General features: G+C 39.8%; 1 protein-coding gene across 5 annotated transcripts in view; it reads left to right on the top strand.

The window, feature by feature from the left end:
• LOC140117898 (inactive dipeptidyl peptidase 10-like) overlaps positions 1–20,617 on the top strand; it is a 100,275-nt gene that overhangs the window by 23,414 nt on the left and 56,244 nt on the right. For all 5 annotated transcript variants that reach the window (XR_011853100.1, XR_011853101.1, XM_072135098.1 and 2 more), the window contains 9 exons: positions 781–901; positions 4,131–4,285; positions 9,108–9,205; positions 9,878–10,001; positions 11,644–11,682; positions 12,450–12,548; positions 17,035–17,126; positions 18,364–18,411; positions 19,128–19,246. Coding sequence is in view for 3 of the 5 variants with exons in the window: in XM_072135098.1 (XP_071991199.1) it covers positions 781–901; positions 4,131–4,285; positions 9,108–9,205; positions 9,878–10,001; positions 11,644–11,682; positions 12,450–12,548; positions 17,035–17,126; positions 18,364–18,411; positions 19,128–19,246 (895 nt within the window). In the remaining 2 variants the exon portion in view is untranslated. The remainder of the gene's footprint in view (positions 1–780; positions 902–4,130; positions 4,286–9,107; positions 9,206–9,877; positions 10,002–11,643; positions 11,683–12,449; positions 12,549–17,034; positions 17,127–18,363; positions 18,412–19,127; positions 19,247–20,617) is intronic.

The raw sequence follows: 20,617 nt of genomic DNA, 5'->3' as shown, positions 1-20,617 counted from the left end.
CTGGCTCCATGACAGCAGCTTGTGGTGAGTCCCTGGGGAGGGGCAGCTGCAGCCTGTGTGCACTTGTGTCTCCACATACTTTTTTCACCTCCTCCACACAATCCCCCTTCCTCCCCTGCTCAATGCACATGACAGAAAATGGGGAAGGAGCTGCATGAGTGTGGAGGAAAGGAAACTGACAACTGCAGTTGCTGCCCCCTCTCCTGGGACTCACTACATGCTGCTAGAAGGGAGGCAGGTAATGTGAATTAATCTTATATAAACTACTGAAATAATTCAGAATACTGACAAAAGTATTTTTTAAATCAGTATAGCACAGGCTATTGGACTGTCACCAGCTAAAAATTACATTCCTAGTGACAGGTTAGCTTTACAGGTGAAAAAAACCCTGAATCTATTTTCTTTTGGCTTATTTGTTTTTTTAAGGTATACACAACATTATGAAAATGATAAAAATAGTTCTTTATTATCCTCTAGTTCTTTATCCTACATAATTACATATACTCTACTATTTCTAGTAGTTGCAAAACTTTTAGATACAGATTGCTTCAGGTAATGGAATTAGGGTCATTTTTTATCATTGTCATTTTTATACATGACATTTTGCATCACTTTTGTATTAAACCTTGACTTTTTTGTCATAAATATTGGTATATTATTTCATAATAAATTTAAACAAAGTGATAAAATAGGTCATTGAGTCATGCAATTCTGAATAATTAATAACACTGCTTCTTTTGCTTTTTATATATTTTCACATTATTCTATTGTTAATATCAGGTATTCATCTATAAAAATGATATATATTACCAAGAAGTGGCCTCTGGTCCAGCACTCAGGCTTACTTCCTCTGGAGATCCAGAGAGAGTGTTGAATGGGATTTCTGACTGGACTTACCAAGGTCAGTCCTTGTAAAACTAGCCCATATCAATATCAAGTGCATGTCTAATCTGAAAATGTGATTTGTTTCATGATAAAACTGGTTTATAGGGGCAAATGTATCGTAAGTCTGGCTTTGTGAGTCTGAGTTTGTTATTAGCTTTTTCTCTGGTCACATATAGCATAGTGTTTTTTTCCTACTTTAATACATGTGGGGTTTGAGGAGTTGCAAAAAGTCTCCAAAATAACAAACAGCTCTAATCTAGCTGTATTTTATATGCCTGGTATAGGGCAGATTTGCAAATGTTTTTGTAAATTTTTAAAAAGCTGAAACTTTCACATTTAGAATTTGTTGACAACTCAAGGAACACTGCAGAAAGACCAAGACCATGGAGAACTTTGAAGGTAAATTGTCTTAGGGGGAAAAGAAGTCACAAAATAGCACATGCACCTAAAAAGAAAGAAGAAAAAGCCAAGCCAAAATTATGATAAATGTGCCCCATAGTCTTTTGTCATTGAAGACTATTAGGAATTAACAAAACATATGTAGAATAAAGCTTAGAGGGGTTTTCCCACGAAAGAAAATTCTTAAATGTCAATCCCCTAGTGACATTTACACAATAAATTTTACAATTTTACTCAGTTTTATTGATGTTTTAGCCTCTATCATTCAATGATGGTCAGTGTTATATTCCAGAGTGTAGGCGGGAAAGATCTAAGCTCTTATCATAAGATCTTATGATCTATCTTGTTCTGTGAGCTGACAATGTGGTGAGATTATCAGGGTACAGGTTTATATACACTTCCTTTTAACTTCTGAACATTATACTAGTATCTGACACATAGAAGGAGAGATGAGACAGATTAGAGATGATGAGTATTACACACTGTCAGCTCTGCTACATATGTTCTCACAGATATGTGCCTGCCTCCCACTTATTTGCTTGTAGTTTGCAGCTTCTCTTTCCTCATAATGTGAGGTGTTTGCTGGCAGGAAGTGAGTGTCTGTGAGCTCCGCCCTGGACTGCAGGTGGTAGGGCTAGAGTGCAGGGAGCAGAGAGAAAGAAACTCAGCTCCACGGCCATCAAACAGAAATCCAAGATGGCTTCCCCCACCCTAAGTCAGAAGTTACACGGTCCGGCCTAGAGGCAATTGAAATTGTGTACAGCAGGGTTGATAGGGACAGGTTGGAAATATATTTGTGAAATGCAACGTTTTTGTTAATAACAGTGAATTAGAGAATGTGTTATTTTGTTATCCTGAGTACATATAAGAAACATGTCTTTGTGGGAATACCCCTTGTGATGATGTGACCAGGGTGACCAGGGGGAGGGGAGGCCTGCTGGTAATTCACCACCATAAATTAACCTAATCGAACCAGACTGTTGACAGAACCAGCATGTGGCCATGCTTCAAAGACCTGAGCAGACAAACCGACTCCAGGCACCCCCCACTCTATACAAAGAGCCATTAAAACGCTCAAATGACCAGGTTGAATAGAGACAGTTACGAAGTTATGGTCCGTCTCACCAGAACACCAAAAACATTTTTGGATTTGTTATTCTCAGTAAATCATAACAACCCATTGTTCATGGCCCTAGGATACTCAGATCCAGAGATATCAATATCCCTGGATAGGACCATAGCAAATGGGTCAGGTTTGGTATCAATGCGATCCCGGGATTCACCCGGATCCAATGATACCAGAACCATGACCCCAGGACTTCCCCTGGGGTAGCTGTGGCTTCTCCAGGGCTCTGGATGTAATATCAGGTAGGAGTGACCATTGACCCCACCTTAGGGTGGACAGAGGTGTGTCCACACCTGATATAATCAGGCACCACGGAAGGGGTCTTTGTCTTTGTCCTGGGGGAAACTAACATCAACCAAGTGCATGGAGGATCTAAAAGTGTGGACTATCCATCCCCATTAGGTCACACACACACAAAGGTAACTAAATAACCAAACTGCTTCGACTTGAAGTGCTACCCATGTAATTTGTGCTCTGATTACTGCATATATCTATTGTGTGTACTGTATTGTCTAGTGTGCCCTTAATGCAATTAAATATAAAATCTAATCTGTTTTGTTCTTTTATCTCAATCACGAATCTTACGTCCGGGTTTCTCGCTTATATACATGCTACCGGGTTGGTTCCTCACCCTATATAATCCCGTTACGGACCGGGCTTATATTAAAGGAGAACTGGTGGCAGCATAAGGCTGATAATATTCTGTCTTACTGCGGCTAGTGAGAGGGATCTTATAGCCATTCAGGGATTTGATTTAGGGTTATGCCATATCCGGAAGTTGTGTGGACAACTTTAAATCACTTCCTGCGCCTCTCAGAACCCATGCTTTCTGGGAGTGTCTGAAAAAGGATAACTGAGTGACCTTGCGTGCCCTTCAGGGGTCCGTAACGTTGCGGTTTCCTTCACACCCCTATAAGACATACATAGCAATAGATGCAACAAGATCATGGGGGAAAACCTGCAGGCATATACTTAAGCTGCATGGAGGAAGGGAATTATATGAATCTCACATACTGCAAAGAAAACCTTGCAGTATAAATTCATTTATCAGGGTTTACAATCTACTGTGGGTCAATTACTTGCTTGGATTCTTATAGCAGAATTTGACCTCTTTAATGTAAACTGTGAAATAAGCAGGTGATACATTAAAGGGGTTGTCCAACTCTTTTAAAAAACTTCGAGCTGGGGAGGTAAAAGTTGTACTCACCTCCTCCATCGCTCCCGAGGTCCTGCAGCACTGTCACGCTGGTCTGTGCCCCTGTTTGTTTACAAAGTTACAGAAGCTCTGCTGATTTCGGCTTCTGGTCCATCCCATCCCCATATCTCAGCACAGGATGCACCACTGGGAAAAGGGTCGGGTGGGCATGGCCAAACTCAGCAGAGCTTCCATGCCCTTGTAAACAAACACGGGACACCGGGAGCGACCAAGGAGGAGAGTAAGGCTTTATTTTTTTCAAACTTACCTCCCCAGCCTGCCTGCTAGTCGGACAACCCCTTTAACATAATTTAGACAATTTAAAGAACTATATGGGTGGTGACTTGGCCAAAAAATAAATTGTTCCTGTAACACTTTCATGTTTTAAAATGGACATCTTACCGTTTGATTGACACAACAGTGATATATCGACAGTATGTTTAACTGTCAGATAATTTTGAAATATGTGCCCAGTAATATCCATTCAGTAGATATAGTTACTCTTGTGACTTGTTTGTGTTGCAGAAGAAATATTGCATAACTATGCTGCTCACTGGTGGTCCCCAGATGGAGCAAGGCTTGCCTATCTCATGATCAACAATACACTTGTACCTCGGATGGAGGTGCCTCACTTTGTTGGTGCTGACTATCCAATATGTGCGCGATATGCGTACCCCAAGGTACGTGCCTGGGCTTGTCCAACTGTCCTACTTGTCCTACTGTCAATCTTGTCAACTTCTTTCAGTTACCTCCACACACCAAGTTTTAAAGAAAATCTACCACTAGCTGAGAGACATATTAAACTACAAAAACTTACCTATGCTCCTCTTGATGTTAATCATGGCGCTGTCCTTCTCTAAGTTTGACACGCTGGCATCACCTACAAAAGAAAATTATAATAAGCAGCCCAGAGGGCAGGGACAAGATGTCCGGCATTCCGAGCTGCTAGTGGTAGATTTTCTTTAAGATTTGATCTCATGTTATGCAAATCATTATTATAGTATCTGCCCTTGTTACATGTTTAAAACACTTGGACTGAAAGTGGACTTTCCAGTTCTCCTGATATGTACACTGTACCAGTCTTCTGATATTTCTTGTAGGAAGAAAATACACGTCACTCCTATGAATGTTGAAGTTAGGGTTCGATTAGGGTACCAGCCCGTCTTAACACTATTCAAAAATTCTCAATGTACAGTTTAATGCATCCAGGAATCTTATTTTCAGCATTCAGGCAATCCAAAAAAGTGTAACTTTTTGATCAGTAAAAGGATCTTCTTCAGACAGATTATGAGGGAGGAGAGTGAAAGCATAAAGATCAGCAGTAAGGTTCTCCTATATGCTTTCACTCTCCTCCCTCGCAATCCATGTCTGAAGAAGATCCTTTTATGAATCGAAATGTTACACTTTTTTGGATTGCCTGCAATACCTGAATGCTGAAAATAAAAATTACCTGGAAGTTCCCTGGATGTGGAAGACTAAATTGTGTAATTCCTAACACAATTTGTGACTGCTCACTAGGGCAAATTAAATGCAATGTTTAAACTATTTATTTTTTTCATTATTATCAAATTGCACATTTTTATCATAATTTCTGTACATAGTTATGTCACAATGTATACCAATGTGTGTGTGTGTTGTCAATAGCAACAAGAATTACTCAAATTCAATTTAGCTGGACATGGATCACTACGAGAGTCTTTTCAAAGTGCTGTATTCTTAGATATCTGCATTCAAAATGCTCCCCAGCCCCTCCCCTAAGCTGTAATATCTAACCAGAAGCCTCCTGCAGCAGTGAGTAGACGAGAGTAACTTTGCTGAGAGACTTCACATACCAATGCAACATAATGCACAAAGTCCAGATACACTCCTGGAATATAAATACATTTTTCAGAGTGTTGTTGTTATCAAAAACACACACAACTTTATGGCAAAAAAGCGGGCTAGCTGTGGTAGGACTGCTACCTAGAACCATCTGCAGCTTTCAAGCTGATGTTAGACTTTTAATATGAAAAGTAATTTTTGTAATAGAAATATAAACATAGGTAATATTCAAATTAGGTTACTTACAACAATATGTATTATACAAAAATATAGCATTTTCTAGTTCACATTTAGTGTGTGTATGTATTTAGAGTTAAAATCCATAGGTTATACTTTTGCTTCTCAATCTGGGTACATGTGCCCTTCATATCTAGGCTTGATCGTAGCACTTGTCCTTGGAAGAATGGCTTTCTAATCCAGTAAGGCTGAACTACAACAAGGAGTGTAGCGCATCTTAATTAAGCGCCAAGAGATTATTATGGCAGTGATTAGCATATAGATTTGCAAATAAACTTTACTGCAGCCATTTTGCATGTCTGGCTGTTTCTTTCAGGCTGTTATAAATGTCACTATTAGTTATTGATTTATGTAAAACACTGCCCTGGTCTTTTCTTCGGTGAGAAATAATTACCCTTGAGTTGCCTGTGTTGCATATTTCTATATATACCATGCTGCTTCAGAAAAGAAATGAATGTGACAGAGCTACTAAGTTAAAGGAAATCTACCGTTTGTTTTTATGCATAGTGAACTAAACATACTGGGGCAGATTTACGATCCAGCGGTGCGTTCTCTGTGGAGGATTCGGGTCTTCCGGAGATTCACTAAGGTAGTGCGCCCGATGTCCACCAGGTGTCGCTGCTGCGCTGAAGTCCGTCGGAGTTCACTGGAGTTCACCAAGCTATGCTGGGAGCAGGACACTTTTTTTAAAAAAATAGGGCGGTTTCTCCGAATCCGTCGGGTTTTCTTACGGCCACGCCCCCTGATTTTCGTCGCGTGCATGCCGTCGCCGATGTGCCACAATCCAATCGCCTGCGCCAAAATCGTCGCAAAACAGTAATATTCTAGTAACCCGACGGAAAAATGCGATTCGAGCTCTTAGTAAATGGCCCCCAGTGTGAGAATGCTGTAGCTACACTGATGCAGAAGCATATCTTGTTTAATCCCTGAACCAAGTAGTTTTGCTCAAAAAACAAATATAAAATTCAGAACCTGCAGTATGCTGCCATTCATAAACACATTACACGAAGCTTCCTGAACTGTCCAGACAGGACTAATCAACCTGAGCTGGATGACTCATTTACAAGAGCTGGGGGATGGTGACACGATTGATTATTACTGCCTGTCAGGGACAACAAAATGATTACAATGTTCTCTGAAGCAGCGCATAATTAGGGTAAGGGGAGAAGCGCCGGTTCAGCAACAGCAGCAACAGAGCCTCATTATTATAATTTGATTTTTGTTTTTTCTGGAAAACGACTCAGTTCAGGGATTAAAGAAGATATGTTTCTGCATCAGTGTATCTACAGCATTCTTAAGGTATGTTTGTTTCGTAATGCATAAAAGCAAATTCCTTTAAATGCAAGAGAAGTTTGCTGCACATGCTGTGCACCACATTTGGCCTTAGTTTTATTTCAACATATTATGGACATACTGATATTATGGATGTGTTTTATGTAGCTTGTTTTTTATGCAGAATGTGGATGCAGTAAGAAAACTAATTCTACACCTAGGGATATTGGTGATTACCTTTTAGGGGTGCTCACATATAGAGACAGTTACCTTGATGCTGTGTTGCTTCAGTGTGAATGAGTTAGCAGTATGGCGCCATGATTCCATATTTGTGCCTATACTGCTCCATAAAACACTCATTATCTATTACACTTCTCACTCGTAAAAGCAGCATTGTTCAGGACATTTTACTGGATCTCTAAACAAACCTTTACTTTGTAATTTAGAGGAAAACATTTTTATGCATAAGATTGTCGGTGTACTGGAGACATTCTGGGCTGCCCAGCACAATCCTCTTAAATAATAATTGACATGTACCATAAAAAGGTATATAGCCTATAGAAAGCAGCTTATTACTGTAATTTAAAAAAAATATCACTTTTATTCAAACATTTTTTAAAAGGTTGGAGGTTGGAGAAATCCTGCCTAGTGAAGACTTGTTAATATTCTTGTCAAATTCTGTGCTAATAATGCACATCAGTAATAGTAATGTACATCACTTCAGAGGGTTTGCGTGCAAAGAATATCATTACATATTCCAGTTAATGCCATAAAATTTCTGTGCTTTCTGTAATTTTGCTCCATTAATTTTTTCCTACCACAAAATCTCTTTTGTCTTGTCCTGTTATACCAATAGATAATGGAAATATCCAAAATTATAAAACTGAATGGTATGGACAAAAATATTAACTATACAATTACCACCAATTCTACAAATATGAATAGCTGAAACTTGTCAAACAAAGAAAATTAAATCTCAGTATAAAAATCAAATACATATCTTTATTAATTCATTTGAAGATTTAAAATATGGCAAACAGTAAAAAACACTATTAAAAGGTCTCTGGGGGAGTAACACACACCTTTTAATACTGTTTTTTATCGTTTGCCATAGTTGAAATCTTCAAATGAATTAATAAAGATGTATTTGATGTATAGACTGAGATTGAATTTTCTGTTTTGTACAAGTTTCAGATATTCAATAGTTAATGGCGGCTAGTCCCTATTTTCTGCCCTAAATTCATAATAGCGGTAAAATTAATAAAATTTAAATATCTGTGAGTTGTTTTCTACCGCCACTGGACATAGCTGAAGTACTAGTTATTGATTGAGTTTTTCAGGATTAAGATAGTGATGACCTATTCTAAAGATATTATCTTACCTTCAGCCAATATTTCAACACCTCCACTGATAACATACTTGAAGCGGCAGCAGCTTCCCATATCTGGCTTCAGCCCAGTCCCATTTAAGTGAGTCGGGCTGAGCGGCAGTACCAATCACAGTCACCATGGACATAGAAATGCTTGTTTTTGTGGTTGCTTACATGCCATTCACACATCCTGAGAATGTGGGCTCATCTCCCCAAGTAAATGGAACCAAAGAACTCCAATCTGGGATCTCCATATGTTCCATAAAGAATGAATGGATTAGCATTGCACACAATCTTTAACAACATACTGTGGTACTGCAGTGTTTGAACCTAACCTTAGAGTTGGCCATTTAGGCATGCAGTTTTTGTCATTGCTTCTGTTTCTCTATGGCCGACAATGGAGATAACTAAGGACCATTGCTTTACAAAGCTTACATGATTTGAGTTGTCTTTAGACAGTTTGCTGCACCAGTGTAATTTCTGGCCAACCCATAAACAGAAATATCAGAAATATAATGTAGATAAAAAAGATTTACAATCACAAAACAAGTGCTCATGCTTCTGGTATTAAAATACTTCCACTCTAAAATATTCCCTGCATTCATTTTTGTAAGTGACTCTTACTTTAATATACGACTGTTTTGAACACCGTTGAGAAAATCATCTAATAAGCAAACCTCGCTGTTTGTCTGGGTTATTGATGTAGATAAGACATAGTTGACTAAGTGACAACATAAATGCCCAAAAAATTATATTTTATAAGAATAGTACAATTCAACTTTTCATGTTTTCTTTACTCACAGGCTGGACAACCTATTCCCCAAGTGAAGGTCTTTGTTGTAAATCTGCATGGTCCATCTCACACGGTAGAGATGTTTCGTCCTCTTACATTTGAGTACAGGTAGTGAATCTATCTTACTTCAAGTTATAATTTCATAACTACTACACGTTTGTAACCTACCTCCCCTCAACCACTTGCTTAAACTACAAATACAATGGAGAAAGCAATTTTATAGGTGTCATGTATAATGGTGCTGGAGGCTGCCAGGATCAGCTGATCAGTGGGGGATCTGATCTGCCTAGGGCCCACCTTCGAAATCTCTTAATGGGGGTCACCATTGTACAGCTATACTATCTGACACCCATTCACAAATTCCTGAAGTGTAGTTGACACAAATTTCTTCTCTCAGTAGCAGCTTGCTCCCTTGTCCATGCATCAGACTATTAACAGTAACCTGTTGAATGGCTTCTACCTTGAACCTAGATCTTCTTAACTTTGAAAGCCAATACTATATGCCCACAAAGCAGCAGGCCTCTGCCGTGTGCTCTTTATGTAGGAGCTGGGGGACCACCTGGGACAGGGTTCCACCTGTTGATTCACCTGTGGGCCAGTCCGGGCCTGGATGTGAATGTCCCCACTGCTCTGATAGTGATGACCTATCCCTATCCATGGGTCACCAACATCACTGACGTAATATGGGCACAAAATCTGACAATGTTTAAGAAATCTAATTTATTTTGCAATAGATTATGTACCATTGCCATTGATTAATGCCATTCTTTTTTTCATAAGGGAGTACTATATCACCCTGGTCATGTGGGTAACAAACACTCAACTGGCAGTGCAGTGGCTAAACCGCCCACAAAATCTTTCCCTTCTCACCATTTGTGATACAACTACTGGTGCCTGTATGGAAGTAAGTATTTATTTCCATTAATGTTAATCCTCTTATGGGAAACCTTACTTTACTTATGGGAAAAATGGTAAAATGCATTACAAATGGTTGTCTGGAAGGATGTAACAGATTTGTTTATTTTATCTACTTATTAATTTATTACGGTAACCAAATGTGACATTGCTGTAGTCTTATAAAGGCTTATTCCAATGTGTTCATTCTTAGAAACCCACGGTAGAAGAAATAAAATAACAGATACAGGGAGCATTGTACTCGATAACTTACATAACATATTAGAAAAGTAAGCTTATCAGAATAATGATAAGATATTACCATAGGTTTTTGTACAAATAGCATCATATATTATCTGTTTTCCACCAGAACTTCACTTTAGGCCTTTATAAGAGTATTACACTGCTGAATTAATAATAAGGCTGTTAGTTTAAGTATTATTAGAAGCCTAAGAAGGAAACCCTCATTTGAATTCTTTTCATCCAGAAACTTAGAACTTTCACATAAACATGAGACTGTAACTGCTTTACAAAATGTGCTACGTTGGGCAGCTGTCTTAGAATACTTCATTATAAATGTCATTTGTGTTGGTGGATATATATCAGAAACATGTTAGATAACGCTGCATTCCAAAATGTCCAATCTATCAGAATATACTGTTATTTCCAGCATTAAACTCTGTGACAGAAAATACCGCCCAAAGTCGAAAATGCCACTTTTTGCCATTTTGCGAACTAGTGGCACAAGCCATCACATCAGCTAGTCTCCACCCACAAGCCTTTAGACCAGCTAGTCTAAAGAGGGAAAATAGAAAACATACTAAATATAGTGACCAGAAAAACTGTACTAATTACTTATGAAACATTTGGTAAAAGATTAGATGATTTTTAATAAATTGTATTACAATGAATTCTGCAGTAAATCTATAAAAATAAAATTATGGACAAATAATTAGTTCACATAGTTTTTCAACACATTTTCAATCAAATCTGGGACTGGATCCATAAAATTGAGATTTCTTCATCTTTAGTTCATATGTACTGTGTAATCTGTGTGGCAGAAAGCCCAGTCAAACGATGGCATGGTCTATTATAATTCAGGAGGTGTATAGTCATTCTCAGCTGATCACCACTATAGCTGGCGTCATAACCAGGATAAGAACTTCCTTTGTTAGACTAGTGTCCAATACCCATAGTGCCCTGGCATATGATTGTTTCCAATTATTACATTTAGAGTACCCCAATCTTCTTGTGTTTATCATATTTCACCAGCTTTGCCTATGTATATATCTACATTTAGCTGAGAGAAAAATGATTACCTGCTTTACCAATGTCCTGCTCATTACGTCATGTGACATCTCATACAATATGATGCCTTCATTTGTTTCATAATTGATTCATTATTTTCATTATCACTAGTGATCACTAACTGACATCAGCATGGCCATCTCCTGAACAACATCCCCTTGTCACCTCTAACACAAGAAGACACTGCAGTCTTGTCCGTTACTCATCTCACATCTCTCCAGAGATGCTTCATTGTCCGCAGAAGCATAAGTATCTTCATATGTTACCATTCAATTATTGTCATTATGCTTAATCCCATTAGCACATGGTCAAAATAATAATACTATGACTTATTTTGTGTTTAGAAGTACAGAACTTCTTCAGATGTCTGGATCAGCAGTCAGGTAAAGACATCTTGAAATATTATTCCCTTTAAAATTTAGGGTACCTTATATTTTGCAGATAGCAGATTTCAGGGTCCCCTCCTTCTTCCCGTTTACAGTAATTTGCTGTAAAATGACAGCAAACTTGAGAAAGACTTCTGGATGTGAAACAGAAACGTTCCTCATTGATATAAATCTACTTTATATCATAAGGGGGCGGTCCAAGTCGGTGCTTCTTCCCAGACCGCCTCTCCCACGCCGTAGGCCGGTGGTGACTCCCGGGCTTCATGCAGCAGTCCCCGCCTCCATGGACCGCTCGGTCCGGCGTTCTGAGGCTATGTGTCTGCTACCTTTATCGGAGGGTTCTGATTAAAGCTAGCGGTTGAACACTGCTAATAATGGGGTAGCGCTAGAAGCTGCTTACATTAGTAAGCAGCTCCTAGTGCGTTTTTTAAGGGTGAAAGGTCCTCTTTAATACATTCTCAAATGACTCCTCGTATGCAAAGAACTTTCATTATAAAACTTCTTTGCTTTTATGTAACTGAAAAATAGGCAAGCTTCTAATAATCAAACCTCCAAAGACAAGTAGCATAGCGCTAGCATTGTTATCCCTGTGGCACCATTTTAATTAGTTTATTGCTGCATCCGATGCATAGAAAATCTGAGGATGAACCTTGATGTCCTACTTTCTTCTAGGCTGACAGCAGAATTTACTTGACTGTATAGTGTTATCTTCAGATGATTCCTTTCTTGCCCTTACTTTTTATATTACTCTGCTCTTTTTAAAGGCTGCCCCTGTGTTTTCTGAAGATTTTACTTTCCTCCTGGTACCAGTAAAGCAAGGAGGACAGGGGGATTATGTCCATATAGCCATGTTCTCCACACAGGTAAAGAAGAATATCACAAGAAAAACAAAAATGCAAGTTGCAATTACAGCTCAGCAACCCATGATCTCCAAGTAGTAGACTACTTTGTTGAAGGTGCACAGGAGAGGGAGAGAAAGCCGGGTCGGTTCCATAGTGGCAAATCCAAAGAAAAAAAGTAATTTCTCCAGCACTCAAAAATGAAAAAAATCTAATAAACTTTAATTCTCCATTAAAAATACAATAATCTTAAATTCTTAGTCATGGTCTGGGAAGGGCAATGTAAACAAAAATGTGCTGTAAACACCAATAAATTTTAAATGCAATGTAAGCGCAAACGTGATGGAAACGCTATGTAAATGCTAATAGACGCAAAAGAAATGCTCATGCGAATGTGACCCAAAAGCAATGTAGAGGAGAATGCTACGTAAATGTGATACAAATGCATCATAAACAGAATGCATCGTAAACACGATGCAAACGCCGCGTAAATGCGATGCAAACACCATGTAAATGCAAATGCCATGTAAACACAATGCTTACACTACGTAAACGCAAATGCAACCTTAACATGATGCAAACTTCACGTAAATGTGACCCAAACGCTGCATAAACACAAATGCAAAATACTAAACAAATGCCATGTAAATACAAAGACCACATAAATGTAAATACAATGCAAATATGACACAAACAAAACATAAGTATAAACGGGATGCAAACATCACGTAAACGCAATTGTCATGTAATGCAAGTGCAATGCAAACACAGTGAAACGCATGCACCATGTAAACAAAAACTCCACATAAATGCAAACGCAACATAAAACCATGTAAAAGTAAACACAATGCAAACACCACATTTAAAAGATGTAAATTTAAACTGAATGTAAATGGAGGCGTAAACAAGATGCAAATTCCACATAACAATAAATGCTAATGTGTCACAACGCCACATAAATGTTGAATGCAATGCAAAGGTTTAAACAAACCCTACCACTTTAAAATTGTACTTCTAAGCATCAAATACGGTGCACCAGCTCAGGGTGAGCTGGTGCCGGAGCATATCTTTGTTATCTCCATAAACCGCTGTATTGCTTTTAAACACTTTTTTAATCTTTATATTCGAAGCAGGTTCGCCGCACAGTGATACGCGCAAGGTCGCGCGCATGGTGCGTTAAGCGCGTATCACCGTGCGCCGAAGCTGCTTCGAATATAAAGATTAAAAAAGTGTTTAAAAGCAATACAGCGGTTTACAGCTGGTGCACCGTATTTGATGCTTAGAAGTACAATTTTAAAGTGGTAGGTTTCCTTTAACAAACCCAATGTAATTGTGAGCTCCTTGTATGCATTAACGCGATGCATCCACCATGTAAACGCAAGTGCCACCATAACGCCACAAAATCGGCATGTCAAGGTTAACGCCACATTACCGCAAATGTGATGTAAGGGCAAACACCATGTAAACTTCATGTCCATGTCTGTGTAGCAGCCCCTATAGAATTGTATGCTGATCTCAACATGTGTGAGGTCGTGTAAGGTCCTCTTTAAGGTATAACTGGATTGTAAATAGAAAACATTTTACTGTGCCAAAGGGTTAAATTTCTTATGTGTGCTAAGATGTTTACCTTTAAAGGACATCTACCTTTTTTTATTAAAACCTGGAAAGACAGAAATAGGAGCTTAATTTAGAAAACAATAAAATTAGCCTCTCAATTGTGACGTCACCTTATATCTGCAGGATCCACATCCGGGAGGTGCTCTGGTGACGTAGGCCAAAGAACCTTGAGCTCATTTGCATAATCTTATAAACTCATTTTCTGACTATTTCTGCCATTACACGATATAATAAAACAGTTTTTAGTACATATTGGGGGACATGTATCATCGTATCTGCGCCCAAAAAATGCCAGGATTTTAAGTTTTTTTGGGCGCAGAATTTATAATGAGTTTGCGCCAGAAAGAACAAATGTTTCCTTCAGAGTTTTTTCGCGCAAGTGGGCCTGGCCTAACGTTTCCACGTTATCCTCCACATTTATGTGTATCTTGCCGGCATTTTTAGGCGCAAATTTAGGTGCACAATAGACCAGGAAAAATTGGTCTGAGAGCTAACATTTGGGCGCACACTTCATTACTGTCTGCATTTTTCTGGCGCACGACTGATTAGTTCCGTCTACCCAGTAATCACTAACAGCTGTGCATCACTTTAATACAGGGGTCAGGAACCTTTTTGGCTGAGAGAGCCATGAACGTCACGTATTTTAAAATGTTATTCCGTAAGAGCCGTACCACATGGAAATGGCCCCAGTAGATAGGTAGCCCCAGTGTCAGTGGTGCCCCTGCAATCTTAGTCTCGGATCGCAGGCACACCCATGCCCCTCTCCACTCACCACTTTCCGGATCCTGTCCCGGCTGGCCAGTGGTGCTGCCCACTTTCCGGGTCCCTATAAAGACCAGCAGCTCCCAGCATTCCTCGCCGATCTTAGTTCTTCATGCCTATGAGAAAGCTTTCCACAGTGTTTCCTTCCAAAGTGTTAACCTCCCGTTGTGACCCTAGACATCTTCCTGATTCTACTCCTTCGCTGCCAGCCCTGACCTCTTGCTCCGTCCCGACCTTGCATCATTGCCGCCTGCCTTGACTGTGTACCTGTTCCTGACCACGAGACTGCCTAGTGATCCTGTACCTCGACCTTGGCTGCCACCATGGACAAGTCGCGCCTGTGGAACGACCTGGTGGTACCAGGCTGCAGCAAGACCATCCTGCTTGGTGGTGGGCTCTGGTGAAGACTGAGTACCACTTGGACTCCAGTCCTAGGTGTCTGCTTACATCATTGTCCGCGGTGGTCTAGGGGTTCACTACTCAAAATCCTGACACCCACCAGATGCCTCCCAGTATATAGGTAGTCCCAGCACATGCCCCCAAGTAAATAGGTAGCCACAACACATGCCCCCAAGTAAATAGGTAGCCACAGCACATGCCCCCCAGTACATTGGTTGCCACAGCACATGACCCCAATGTATAGTTAGGCACAGCACATGCCTCCCAGTAGATAGGTAGCCACTGCAAATGCCTCCCAGTAGATAGGTAGCCACTGCACATGCTTCCCAGTAGATAGGTAGCCACTGCACATGCCTCCCAGTAGATAGGTAGCCACTGCACATGCCTCCCAGTAGATAGGTAGCCACAGCACATGCCTCCCAGTAGATAGGTAGCCACAGCACATGCCTCCCAGTAGATAGGTAGCCACAGCACATGCCCCCCAGTACATAGGTTGCCACAGCACATGCCCCCCAGTACGTAGGTTGCCACAGCACATGCCCCTCAGTACATAGGTAGCCACAGCACATGCCCCCCCAGTACATAGGTTGCCACAGCACATGCCCCCCAGTACATAGGTTGCCACAGCAAAAAAAAAAAAATTACCAGCGTTTCCTGCAGCCAGCTCCTCCTTGCTTCCACACTCTTCAGGCTTAGATGATGGCGTATACAAAGGACGTAGGCAGCGGTAACAGCGCATAGCAGCCATCACTTATAATAATAATTCTTTTGTATAGCGCTCACAGATTACGCAGCGCTGCACAAAGCATGTCAAATTGGTCCCTGTCCCTATGGGGCTCACAATCTAAACAACCTAACAGTATGTTTTGGAGTGTGGGAGGAAACCGGAGTACCTGGAGAAAACCCACGCAAACACTATTTATTAAAGATCTGTCTGAGAGCCAGATGCAGCCAACAAAAGAGCCATATCTGGCTCCCGAGCCATAGGTTCCCTACCCCTGCTTTAATACATCGGGCTGTGCTTTCCGGAGACTGATCTCCGATGCCGACAGTCGTCCTTGTGGCACAATTACTAAATCCACCCCATTATGTCAGAATTCTCTAATAAACAGATTAATAAATCTTCCCCAGTAATGTAGGATGGTGCCTTGGATTAGGCTTTCCTGAGCCCCAGAAAGTCTAATATGATAAGTTATAAAAGCTAGAAGAAGAGGAGTTCACTGTCGTGACAGAAATGAACCATGTTTCCCTATGTGATGCTGATGATTAGGAGAGGAAGGTCAAAAGTTATTTTCACTAATAAAGTTTAATTATCCTAAATCCTAGTCGTACCAAAGATACCAAAGTGACCTGGCCCTGTCCTTAAATATAAATATGACAGCATGGTAAAAATGAAATGAAACCTGCAAAGTGAACAGAGAAAATGCTTCATCTTAGGAAAGAGGTGTTAGAGAAAAGTATGTGAACTTTATAGTGCTATGAAAAAAATGTAGGTTACAAATGGCAAATATAAGTACTTCCTGCACTAAGATAAAAAAATAACTGCAATTCTTACTTGGCTGACAGAGGAACAAAGAGCAAAACTCTGATTTTCTAGGTTTAACCCATAAACTGCCCCCTCCTGTACTCTCAGGTCCCTTCTTTTCTCCTGTTGTCTTCATCTTCTATAAATAAACAGTAAAGTATTTATTTTAGTGTACAAAAAGCTAATATTCTGTCATCCTCACTGCAGCTTGGTGGGAAAGAAAACTCTTTACAAATGTTGACTTCTGGGGAATGGGACGTAACAAGGATTGTGGCCTACAACACAAACAACAAAACAGTGTGAGTATGGATTTGTGGTGAAAAAAAGTTTGTTTGTTAGCCAGTTGAAGAAATTCTTGTTGCTTTTGATAGATCAAATGAAGTAACCTTCTTGAGATTGTGATACCTTTTAATGGCTACCTGAAAATAAAATGTTACAAGCAAGCTTTCGGGACAGCTTAGGTCCCTTCATCAGGAAGGTATAACAGTCTTTCTGAAGTGACACAGATATTATACACAGCGAACAGAGAAGTAATGCACAAAAATGTAAACAGAAAGACCATAGCAATAACATAATAAGTTGAGTCAAGAGGTCCTTATTTAGATAACTGAGGCAGTGTGATGGGACAGTCTCTGATGACCCTTCTATCTCAGGATAACATTTGTTAGATGTTGTAGTGGGTCATGAACCCCTTTGATAAATTGAGGCCTGTGTGGAGGTTGTCAAAGAGGGTAATAAATTTGAATACCAGAATTCGTCTATGATTTTGTGACCGGAAATTACCCTTTAATATCAGAACTTTCATATTATTTTCATGTTCCACTTCTAATGTGATCTACCTGATTGTGTGCACAAAATGGGCCAGTGGGCCTTTATGTTGAATAGACACGAGGTCTCATCGCCACCCAATAAAAGATGAGCAGAAACATCTACCTGTGGCCAAACACTTCTTCAGTCTTAGCCATAATACCATGGATATGAAGGTTCTAGTAGACACCACATTCATGCTGTCGAAAAATGTTCTTTCTGTCTTCCAGTTTTCCCTCAGGAGTCTGTTAGCTTCCAGAATTTCTAGTAAAGTAGTAAGCAGACCCTTGCTGTATGTTCAGCCACTATTTTGTATGTAGTTACACTAATAATATTGTCTGGTTGAGAGACCCCATACCAAACATTATATGCTATGCAGAGCCAGTTTTAGACAAAGTGGAGCCCTGGGAAAACTAAAAGTTGGGCACAAAAATCAAACTGCCAATCTGTAATATGGGACTGTTAATATGAATATGAAAGATGATAGATTCATAAATAGATAATTGATAGATTTATAGATGCAGAAATATATAGGAGATTATATATAGATTCCTAGTAGAAAGATAACTATCCGGTCCTGATGCTATGGGAAAAATGCAAAAAATGCTATTTTATTCTGTCTTCTGGAGCAATATTCAAAAATCAAGATCTGCGGTAAATTTACATAATTTAATTTTTTTCAAATTGACTGTGTTCTGACCTTTAATCTTTATTATATATCCCTACCAGTTATTTCCTGAGCACTGAAGACAAACCCAGAACAAGGCATCTTTACAGGTAAGAATTAAATGGAGTTGGAACAAAATATTATATGTGTGTTATGTGGTCGAGTGAACTAGCTTAAAATCACTCACTCACCTGCTGTGCAAGTTTTTATTGTTAATGTTGTCTCAACAAGTAAACAGACACATAAACAATGTTTGCTGGGACCATAGGAACAGGTAAATTACACTTCTGTCAGTAATGGGCTAAACATCAGGGCTATGACATGGGGATGTGTTTTTCAAACTTTTTTTAAGTGATAACTCTCAAAACATCTTTAACATAAAAATCGACAAATATAGGTCTTTTTTCGGGTGACACATACCCTTTTACACTTGATACCGGATCTTTTGGTGTGCTGTCTTTTTCCGCTACTCTATTTGCAAAGGACCCGAGGCCCGGTCCTACTGTGCCTGCACCCACCATCACCTACTGCATTGTGTGCTGCTTACATTTTCTTCAAGTATATATATATATATATATATATATATATATATATATATATATATATAATCATCCCAGGGCAATCCTTTACAAGGTAACCCAATAATGTTTTGTAGAACAGCTGATCGATATTTACTTCTGAACTGCAGTCTAAAAGTATGCTAAGAGTCATATGCAAACTTGTGGTTTACAGCTCTAAACAACAATCCATAGAGTCACATAGGAGCTTCACAAAGCTAAATAAGATAAGATGAAACTAACACAGACTTTTTCTTGTTTATATGCAGTGTGGAAACATTGGGTTCTCTTAACCGCACATGTTTGACATGTGACCTGATTCCTGACTGTAATTTTGTGGATGTGGAATTTAGTCCTGGAGGCAGCTTTTTCATCTTATTCTGTAAAGGTGACCGACTATAAAGAACAACTAACTCTAATCCAGGGTATTTTATAGAAACCATTTTATTGTCCATTATTACTTGTCTTGTGGCAAAGTGGAATCCTAATGTTACAAAACCACAAAATTCTACTGTGGATTAGTCATGAAAGGCAAACATACCTCGTGCACTCTGTTCTCCTCCGATGCTATTGTTGCTTTATTTGCCGCCCCCCTTGGTGTTCCTAAATTAATGCCCACTGACTCCTTCAAGAGGGCTGTCTAGAAGTCACAGAGAGTTTACCCACAGCATTCAGTGGCCATTTTAGTGATGTGAAAGTGAAGAAAACAATGGAGGCACCCGGGCAGCATGGATGGCACCGGGTCCCTAGTGAAAATTACTTTTCTGATTGAGGGTTACTTTAAACATTAATATTAGAGATGAGCGAACACACTCGTCCGAGCTTGATGCTCGTTCGAGCATTAGCGTACTCGTAACTGCTCGTTGCTCGGACGAATACTTCGCCAGCTCAAGAAAATGGCATCTCCCGCCGTTTTGATTTTTGGCAGCCAGAAACAGAGCCAATCACAAGCCAGGAGACTCTGCACTCCACCCAGCATGACGTGGTACCCTTACACGTCGATAGCAGTGGTTGGCTGGCCTGATCAGGTGACCCTGGAATAGACTAGCCCCTGCCAGCGCTGCTCCCATCATTCTCTGTCTGGATGCCGTTAGGGAGAGAGCTGCTGCTGCTGCAGGGATAGCGTTAGGGTGTTATATTAGCTTGCTGTTAGGCAGGAGTGAGTCTACAAGAACCCAACAGCCCTTGTTAGGGCTACAATAGCGTTATATATATATTTTTTTGTTTGCTTGTGGCTGGGCTTGCTGGCACTAGTAGTGCAGCTAGTACCATATTGTGACGAATTTGCAGGGAGACTTGCAAATGTTATATTTAGCTCTTAGTGACACACATATCCATCTCAAACACCTAAGTGGGACAATTTATTAGGGGTTTGATTGAATTAGGCAGAGTCTGACGATTTTTTTTTTTTTTTCAGAACTTAAAGTGACTTAAAATCCAGTTGTTGTGTGCTGTCAGTGTAGGTTAGAAACTAGGCATACAAGAACCCAACCGGCTTTCTTAGGCCTACAATAGCGTTATATATATATATTTTGTTGATTTGCTTGTGGCTGGCCTTGCTGGCACTAGTAGTGCAGCTAGTACCATATTGTGACGAATTTGCAGGGAGTCTTGCGAACGTTCTGTATAGCTCTTGGTGACACACATATCCATCTCAAACACCTAAGTGGGACAATTTATTGGGGGTTTGATTGAATTAGGCACAGTCTGCTTTTTCTTTTTTTTTTTTTTTTAAAAACTAAACGTCATCAGGCACAGC

The sequence above is a fragment of the Engystomops pustulosus genome, chromosome 2 (assembly GCF_040894005.1).
Source record: "Engystomops pustulosus chromosome 2, aEngPut4.maternal, whole genome shotgun sequence".
Lineage (NCBI taxonomy): Eukaryota > Metazoa > Chordata > Amphibia > Anura > Leptodactylidae > Engystomops > Engystomops pustulosus.
This window is presented reverse-complemented; position numbering and strand designations above follow the sequence as displayed.